This window comes from Boleophthalmus pectinirostris, unplaced genomic scaffold (genome assembly GCF_026225935.1).
Source record: "Boleophthalmus pectinirostris isolate CB_2022bp ecotype Guang Dong unplaced genomic scaffold, ASM2622593v1 HiC_scaffold_21, whole genome shotgun sequence".
In the NCBI taxonomy this organism is placed as follows: domain Eukaryota; kingdom Metazoa; phylum Chordata; class Actinopteri; order Gobiiformes; family Gobiidae; genus Boleophthalmus; species Boleophthalmus pectinirostris.
In genome coordinates this window covers 19,915,522-19,925,026 of record NW_026571175.1, presented here as the reverse complement: position 1 = coordinate 19,925,026, position 9,505 = coordinate 19,915,522, and the positions used below count along the sequence as shown (strand labels likewise).

At 41.1% G+C, this 9,505-nt stretch overlaps 1 protein-coding gene across 1 annotated transcript in view; it reads left to right on the top strand.

The window, feature by feature from the left end:
- znf704 (zinc finger protein 704) overlaps positions 1 to 4,354 on the top strand; it is a 5,745-nt gene extending 1,391 nt beyond the window's left edge. Inside the window, exons 2-5 of the mRNA XM_055157621.1 lie at positions 260 to 548; positions 1,043 to 1,171; positions 1,253 to 1,344; positions 1,423 to 4,354. Coding sequence (XP_055013596.1) covers positions 260 to 548; positions 1,043 to 1,171; positions 1,253 to 1,344; positions 1,423 to 1,537 — 625 coding nt within the window. The 3' untranslated portion in view covers positions 1,538 to 4,354. The remainder of the gene's footprint in view (positions 1 to 259; positions 549 to 1,042; positions 1,172 to 1,252; positions 1,345 to 1,422) is intronic.
- Positions 4,355 to 9,505: the final 5,151 nt, after the last annotated feature.

The following is a 9,505-nucleotide window of genomic DNA, read 5'->3' as shown; positions in this document are numbered from 1 at the left end:
ATTGTAAAAGATAAACATTTGTTTTGAGCAAAGCAAACCAAGGAAGCCTATTGCCTATAGATATAAAAAGTACAGTGTCAAGGACCTTTTGATAAATCAAATGTACAATGTTTTCATGTGTGTAAAACATAGTAATGAAGTTTTTGCTATATTGTCATATAACCTTCTAGTTCTATTAACAGTACATGAGTCATTATGGATTCTTAAGAAAGTTTTGAGAATATGAAATGAGTAAATCCATATGTGTCCTTTTGTGCAGGCGAAACTGTGACTCAGACTGCAGTGATGGCGAGGAGGACTTCTACTACACAGAGATCAAACTCAACACGGACTCAGTGGCGGACGGTCTGAGCAGCCTGTCCCCGGTCTCGCCCTCAGTCCTGTCCCCTCCAGCCCCTCCCCCCTCCCCTCTGCCCAGCGCGGGACACTCAGACCCCCACAGGCCTCCACAGTTTGACACCAAGGAGCCCCATGTGGGAGGCACCACCCCCCTGAGCCGCTCGGCCCCCAGTGCTCTCTACCTCATCCACACAGACCACGCCTACCAGGTTTCCCTTCACACACAGATTAGATAGGCTAGGAATGATCAATACAAGCTCCTGGTCACAGTGCGATACTCCCATCAGGACACACTCGGCATGCTCTCAGCTCATCAGGGCTCCGTGTTTAGCAAATACACCAATCTGGACTACTTCACACCAGTTAACCACCGCGCAAACCCTTGTATTATTGATGTAAAAACCAGTAGTGTAGTTACTGTTAGTTTACAAGATATTTTTGTTATACAGGGGTTTCATAGTAATAATAAAATAATTACTATAGCCACAGCAACAATTTAAAGCAAAATATTATATATGTTGAATGGGAAGTCTCCAAAATGTTGCATATAGCAAGGCGATGAAACTAATGAAAAGTATATAGTGTCTTAGAAATTGTTAGAAAAACATATTTGATATTTGTATTGTTGTTGGAAAATTACAAAAATGCAGACAGCAGTCATGAGATGTTACATTACTAAGTCTTTGACCTTTTACCCCTTCAGGCCACAGCTCCTGTGTCCATTCCGTCCAACGGAAACAACATGAACGGCTCGACCAGCTTCACTCCCACCAACAGCTCCAGCTTCAGCATCTCCTGGCAGTCCCCTCCGGTCACTTTTACCGGCAATTCGGTACACTGTGGTTTCACTGCATTCACTTCAGTTGTTCCAGTTTTAATCAATCTTTCATGTTTGTTGTCTTTCTTCTCACAGATGTCTCCAAGTAAGAGCCAGGGTTTTGGAGAACAGCGCTCCCAAACCATTGCCGTCTTGTCATCCCCTCCTCGAGCCACCACAGCTCTCAGGTATTCCTTTGAAATTTGACTGAATGACCTTCTGTTTTACAACTCTGTTCTAAACTTAATTTTTCTTGTCTTCTGAAGTCGGAAGGTGCGTGGTGAGGGTAAGAAGTGTCGTAAAGTGTACGGGATGGAAAATCGCGATATGTGGTGCACGGCCTGTCGCTGGAAGAAGGCCTGTCAGAGATTCACCGACTGAGATCCTGCGCCTGTATGACAGGTGCTGCTCCTGCAAGGGGGGGCGCACTTTGCATGCTTTTCTTCTGCTCAAAAACCTCAAAACCTGTCAGGACTCTCCCTCCATAACACCTCCCCACTCCAAACCATTCCTCCACAAGACGGGGCAGCCGGCGTTTACTGTTCCGTCCAAGATTCCCAAATGTTGCCTCGCTACTCCCGACCCGCCTTTGGGAAACTCCAGTGCAGCTACACTTTGTAAAAAGGAAAAAAAAAAACAGATCAAAGAGTTTCTTTGTTTTTATGTTAGATTCAGTGTTGCATCTGAGTTTTAAATGGGAAGTGTGTTAAAGAAAGAAATAATTTCAGAAAAGGTGCATTTTTATTGAACGGAGGAAAGGCCTTTGAAAAACATTGTGAGAAAAGTTGGAGGTGATGTGTGGCGTTCTTTCTTCCTTCAGTATATTCATCTGATTTCTGGACTTTTTTGAGGAGATTTTATGTCACCTCCTTCACAGCCTTTTCTCCATTTTCACAGCCCAAAAGGAACACTGATAAATTAAACATGGATGATCATTGCAAAAAAGATCCAACTTTTACAGTCAGGGAACACAGATGGACCACATCAGTCAAACTGCTACATGAATATTACAATCAGCAGAGGTAATATTTGAATCGTTTTCAGTTTATCAGGGATGTAATTTTTACAGAACGCAACCAGCAGCAGTTAAAGCTTTTGGGTTATCCTCATCTACAACGTATCCACACAACTTCTAACAACCAAAAACTCTTGTCTTGTTCTTTTAAATAGTTGTGTTAAAGTGCCATGTTTTACTGTTTTTAATCTTTCCTCTCATGTCTAAAAACCAAGACTGTTTACTTACACACCTTGCAAGGATGAAATGAGGACCCTCGTGTTGACAGTGGTGTGTGAAAGAATGCCCTCCTCCTCTTCCGCCATTTTGACCACTCTCTCAAAGGGAACTATTTAGTACTGAGGTGCATTGGCAAACCAAAGGGGGCACACTTCTACCAACCAAAAGCAAAGCACTTGCACTGTATGTGTCAAACAGAGCACTTGGTACACATGTTTGCAGTCTATGGTTACCTAAAATGATTTCATTTTGAGCAAAAAGCTACCAAGACTTGGCTAGTTAACCCATTCTGAGTTTGAAATATAATGGGAAAAGCACTTGTTTGATTAACTTTTTTAAAATTAACTAGAGATTCTACATCTAAGCTGGTGGCTATGATTTTCCCAGCATCCTCGATCCAGGCACTTTCAAAAATGATACAAAATATATGTTATATTCTGATTTATGGACCAATAGAAAAAAGGTATTGGGAAACTACATTCTGTATACGTCATAGTTTTTTCATTAGGATTATGAATATTTGTACTACACGCTAACTTGTATTAAATAACATACTTAGAGACCAACACCAGCTGATAAACTGACTTCAAGCTCGCCCATTGGGTTCAGTACGTCTAAAGCTATTTTATGTTTTCAGCTACTTTTAGTGATTACATACTAAGATAGATTTTCTTCATTTTACATTTTACCTGGTATAAACAGGTTTGTGTAAGAATATATTGTACTGTTGGACCTTTTGGGGTGCTTTTATTTTGAAACCTAGAGATTAGCCTTAACGTCAAACTCATTGTCCTATATGTCATTTAAAACGCCATTGTATCAAGCGATGTATTATGTTTACAAGATAAGAAAAATTTATATATAGTTAAGACATGTTGGGGTTTACGTCAAAGCAAAAAAGACTTTGATTTGGCATTTTTGTTTTGTTTCCACATATGAATCTATATTGTAAATGGATTTTGTTTTCATGTTCTGGCAAAGATGTATATCTATAGGAGGCAGTCATTTACATGTCCTGCCAAGCTTGTTATGCGTGTTTCCTCCCAGTGTGTGTGACCCTGTGCTCTCGCCTTGGGCTCCTCCACGCTGACGCTCTCCACCAACCCAGCTGCATTAGCCGTCCAAAAGCTACACTTGATTAAAACCTTTATCTTATTTCCAATTCTCCTCTGCTCGGGTTGTCACCACGGCTCATTCGCAATTAGTTTGATTGACAACCCAGTGTTTTTGCCTGTGCTTGGAGGTGCCTGAGGCGAAGTGCTCGGGCGCAGCTCTGCTACGCGGTGCTCTCAGCTCCACTTAAGGAGTCCCCGTACCTTTATCAAATGGTCCGAGGTGGTTGACCCTCTGTCACAACAGTCCCGGAGGTTTGACAAACGTGTCGAGGTTAAAAGACCTTTTTTGTTATATATGTTATATTGGGTGAATGTTGTACACCATGCACTACCCACTGCCCTTTCTCCATCATTGTGGTGCTTTGTGTTTTGTGGTCAGGCCATATCCTTCCTGTATTGAAGTGTGGGAAAAACTGGCAGCCAATCAGATGCTTTCAGGATCCAGTCCAAAAACAAGCCTCATGTGGATCTGGTTATTCTGATAGGCAGCTAAATTGAATGACAACTTTAAATGACATTTGTATTTTGTAAACTCCATGTTGGCAGCATTTCTGTGGGTTTTGTTATGGATTGAATCCTGTCTGCGTGGCTGTTGTCCGGACAACATCTTCACTAACAGTGGCACAAAGGTGACCTTAAGCATGAAGGTGCTTTACAGAGACACTCAGCACCATCTCTTTGTGATGGGGCTGGCACTATGCCCTGTACAGGGGAGAAAAGGAGGTGCTATTTACCAGAGCTAACTCTCCCTGTGTCTCATATTTACTCATACATTTTGTACACCTTGTTTTGTTGTAGAACATGAAAATAAAAACACCCTGCCTCAAGTCTATCAAGTGTCCACCAAAATGGTCACCGTCAAAAGTGTTTCTTTATTTTCTGTAGATACCAGATACACCAATCAGGCATGACAGAAAATGAATAACTGCATGGACTATATAAATACTTGGCATCAAAGTAGTACTATTTTTGCCAATTGTGCTCTAATTGGGCCTGACTTGCAATTATTTCCATCATCAGTTTTCTAATGTTCCTAAAGCTTCCACAGCCGTCATACAGCCTTATCAGTAGATTAAGTTTGCTCAGTTGTTCAAATGTAAAATTATTCCATCACTTTATGGCAACCACCTACTTTGAATATTCATTTTTCACTCATTGCATTGTCGTTTGTGAATACTGATTGGGTGCTCTAATTACAAAAGTGGAAAAAAAATAACAAAAAGATCCTTGAAACTTTAAATTCCCCAAGACTGCAGGATCTTGCATGATTTGTTTCCCATTGAGCATATCTGACAAAAGAAAGACTGATCGCTCCAAAATTGACATTGTAACTCTGCCAAAGCTGCCATATGCTATCATGCTATTGATGTGATAGTGTTAAACTCCTACCTTTGGGGTCTATGGGCTTTGAGCTGTGCAAACCGCTGGGCTGCCGTTGTCAACCTGTTTCACATAGCAGAATTAAAACTGGCATCAAAGAGCCACAATAGGAGGTCTTGTTACTGAGGAGAGAGTGATATGAATACTTATGAGGATTTTTTTCTTTCCCTTATGAGTGGCAGCGCCCGGTCAGCCTTTTGTTCTCCGCTGTGTTTACCTCCTCTGCTGCCGTCTATTATATAGGCCCTAGCATGATTTATAAGATTGAATAAAACTAGATGGCATTATCCTGCTTACCCAAGGTGTAAAAATCTACCAACAAGAGTTATGGTGGACCCTGGGTGTGTATATACATTGCACATACACATATGTGTCCGTGGCTGTCCAGTGGTGGCTGTCACTGAGGTTCATGTGTTGACACTTTTACAAGCGTTTCTGGTTTATGGAGTTGATCCTTGGACTCTCTGGTAAATCATATTTGACAAGACTTGTTTGTAACAAGATGCTTATTCTACCTTATATCATCAAGTGCAAGTCAATATGCTACTGTATCCAATACAGATAGTGAGATACGTGTATATCTCTCCTACTGTGCATCTTTACAGTCCTTTTGTGTTTAACGTCTGGGATCATCACAACAGATCTCTTTGTGTACAGTTCTATTGATTTGGCTTCAGATATTTGTCAAAGATACCCTGGTTTACCCCTCTATGGGTAGATAGTAAGCTGTCAATACATCTGAATACCAATGTTATATTTCAGAGTATCTGCATATTTCAGCTGTGAGTACGAAATCCAACTCTGAATGCACCTTTGGGGTTCCCCTTGGCTCTGTGCTGGGCACGCTGTAGAAGTTAAACATTTCTGACTGATATTGGCCTCTGGCTCAATTAGGCCTATGAAAATGTCCAAAGTGTGTCTTCTTGTGTGTTTATGTAGAGCTGAAAAAGTCTCATGACTAAAAACATGTGTTTAAAAGTGTCATATATGTGCACACTCTATCACACTTGAGTAGTCATAGCATGGCCGTGCATGACCCTAAGAACAGACGGTGTCTCCGGCATTGACATCACATGACACCAGGGCTAGTTTCCATGGTGACCACCCTGACGTCCAGGTTATGCATCTCAGCTCTGATCTGTCTCATGCTAATGCTGGAGCTGAGGCAGCTGTCAATAAAGGGGAGGGGCCTTCTCTGTTGGTTCATTCAGGAATGTTCCTGCAGAGAGGGAAGGGAGAGTAAAGAACAAACAGTGGCTTCCATAAAAACTACACACCCCATAAGACAGACGATTTTAAGTGTTTAATTCTAAAGGAGGGATAGGAGTCCTGAATGTGCCTTGATAAGAGAGGAGTTTCCTGTGGAGCTCTAAGTGCTGTGTGTTGCTGTGATTTGCAGGGCCACAGCAACGGTAAAGGAATGTCTCTGGTGCTGGCTAGTCTGAGTTCTGCTTTCTATACTTCTATCTCAAAGCTTTGTGATACAAAGATCATGTGAGTGGTGGTGTCTAAGGCCCCTTTGGCCTTTTCCTGGTTGTAGAAAGATGTTACTGTAAGGAACCCTCAAAGTCTGTGTGACTTTTTTACTCTTTGCTGTAACTATTTTTGACCCAACCTTATAATAATACTGTGTTTCGACGTGTTTTGTGCTCTGTATACTTAGTTCTTTGTTTTCCCAAACATCACCCTCCCTCCCTTTGGTACAAGGGCTTGTACATAGGTGCGTGTTGATGTGAAGAAATCTGTCATGGTGCAATCTTGAAATGTTTGGGAAATCAAGGACGCCTCACTAGGCAAAAAACAGCTTGTGAAACTGTCAGAGAGAGGATCCATTTTAGAGTGGAGCTCCAAAGTGGTCTTTACACAACCTGTAAAGGCCCTCTTCACTTTCAGATCATCACTGGAGGAATAATTATATCAAGTAGACTCAGACAAAACATGAAAGCTCCTCCTGAAACGCATCACTTTGAATTGCAATTGAATATATCTCATTAATTTGGGGTATTTTGCCACAGCTCCCTCAGACGACTTAAATATGCAACACAGAGATGGCTGACCACCACCTCCCAATCCTCTCTCTGACCGCTTCATTCTCTCTGATACAATCACCTCAAGAACTCGACGACTGTCACACTGGATTTGTACTTTTTACATGACACTCTATACTATATGCTCTGGTCTAACTGTATTTTTACTACTGCATGTGCATGCAATTTATATAAGTGTGCTCTGTTTGTGCTGTGCTGGCCATGGTGTGGGGGAAGAGCAGAAAACTTTCAGTTTGAGTAAAGCAACTGATTATGTCCTGAATGATGAGGTGGGTAGTGTTGTTGCTTTGTCTGGAATGCTCCACAGTATGACATTAAATTGATATATCTTGCATTTATGCTATTACAGATGTTATTATTGATAAGTTCAAGTTTGCCTCTCCACAGATCTGACCTGTCACTTGTAAGCATCACTGTTCGTCTTCATACAAATGGAGAATGCCATACTGTAAAGCGTTCCAGGCAAAGCAATAACATCTCCATGGAGACAAGCTGGTTGCAGCAGACCCTCTTCCCAAAAAGTAACAGTGCACCTTAAAGTTTGATCATATAAATTAGAGAAAACATTTCAGTAATAGGGTGAAATGGGGCTCTCCTGTGTCATGAACCAATTTGTCCACCATGGAGGTTTAGACTTCTCCACCCTCGTAGTGTGGGCGTGCAGTTGCCTCGTCCTGGGAGATTCTTGGATGAGGCTTTTTGGAAGATGGATGACGACTGTACTCCGTTGGGCGCCATGCCAACCGGAGTTATAGAGAAGTACAGTTTAGTTGTTCTTCTTTCTGCTTTATCCCTGACACTGCTATAGCCTTAATAAAACACCCTGGGAGCTTTAAAACCACGGGATATTTTTCATTCGATCAGAACCAAAATCACATGATACTTGTTAAACATGATATAAAAGTGTGCAGACTTTTACTGCCTTCCCTTTAATTGTTACGGGGCAGTGCAATTTCTGAAGACAGATGATGCTTGGGACAGCTATTTTCGATCCACACATTCACTGCTCTTAACCCAGTCATGGCCAAAACAGTATGTGGCGTTTTTCTATCCTTTTCAAGCCTCTAAATGTAAATGTTTGATGTGTTTTCGAGCTGTAAACTAAAAACTCCATTTGTGTTTGTTGACAGTGCATTAGTGGGCCTATATAACTCCAACAGGGATAGTAGTTTTGAGTATCGACATACAGAAAAAGCCATGCTCAGGTGGATTGTTTGCAAGAGTAAAGAAAGTTTTATATTTTTATGTAGCGTTTATCTCAACTCAGTGAAGGAGAAAAAGATAGTGTGTCTGGTGGTATGAGGTGCTGGCAACATTGGATATGCTAACAAAGAAGCTAAACCTGCAACAAAAAAAAAGGGAAAAAAAAAGGAAAACAAAAATATTCTGGATTTGAACCTGAAATCGTATAGTTTGAGGGTAAATGCTCCATATAAAAAGCAACGAAATGTCACAACTTAAGTCTAAAGTATTATTAATATACACTAATTCATATAAAGCCAATAAAAACATAGTAAAGTATATATGATTTTTCAGATGTGTATGGCAAAATGCACTTCAAGTTGTCCATATATGTTCCCATATATGTGTTCTCTACAGTGAATCTCAGTTGACTCAGCTTCTTTGTTGGCGACCCAGTCTACTTTCTGTATGCACTGACTACGCCAGACCTTAGTTGTGTCAAATAGTTTAAAAAGTGAATTCTACCAAAATCTATTTAATAGGAAACTTTACAATTCTAACACATCCATTGAACAGTCTTAAGTCATCTCCTATAAACGACACCAATGCTCCCTATAGTCATCATTTTGCTTGGGCTCCATAAAATTTTACAACACCGGTGCACTCAAGTATCTCCTCCATCTCGTCTAATAGGAAAACTCCAACCAAACCCTATCTTTACAACTACTACTATTTATGTAGTCTCTGAGATGGTTTAAAGCTCGATTGTGTGCCCGATGGGAATCCCTCCTCTGGGCCATCAGTAGTATGTTTTATTTTACAAGCTTTGTGTTGGCCGTAGAATAAGTGTGAATTTCAGATCAAAATAAGCGTGCATGTATGGTAAATTAGACCAGACACTTTTGAGAAGGCAGTAGCTGTTTACCACTCCTTTTCTGCTATCTTGATTCACATTTTATGCATGAAGTCATTGCAACATTCATGCCACCCTGAATCATTTATCAGCAAAGATTTATTAAGAAACTAGCTACAAAGTGTTTCCGTATGTGTTGTATTTTTCAGATGGAGGGGATAACATACACAAGTCCCCTATATTAGGACAGACAGAAGAGCTTGCGTCATACAGTATGCCCCACTGTTGAACAATATGTCGATGTGGCTTTGGGGGGCAGTCCTGGTGATAATGTGGAATACTCTCTGGAGGGTACTGTTTTTAGGTTTGTAGCAAGTGAGAAAGATGATGGAGAGTGTGTTTGTATGGCCGCCCGCCTGAGGTATGTCCCATCTGTTCAATGTAGCGTTCACACCTCTCTCGTCTTCTCCCATGTCTCTGTATGAGAAGAGAGAGAGAATAAGGCTGTGTGTGTGTGTCGACAGAAACATGATCAAG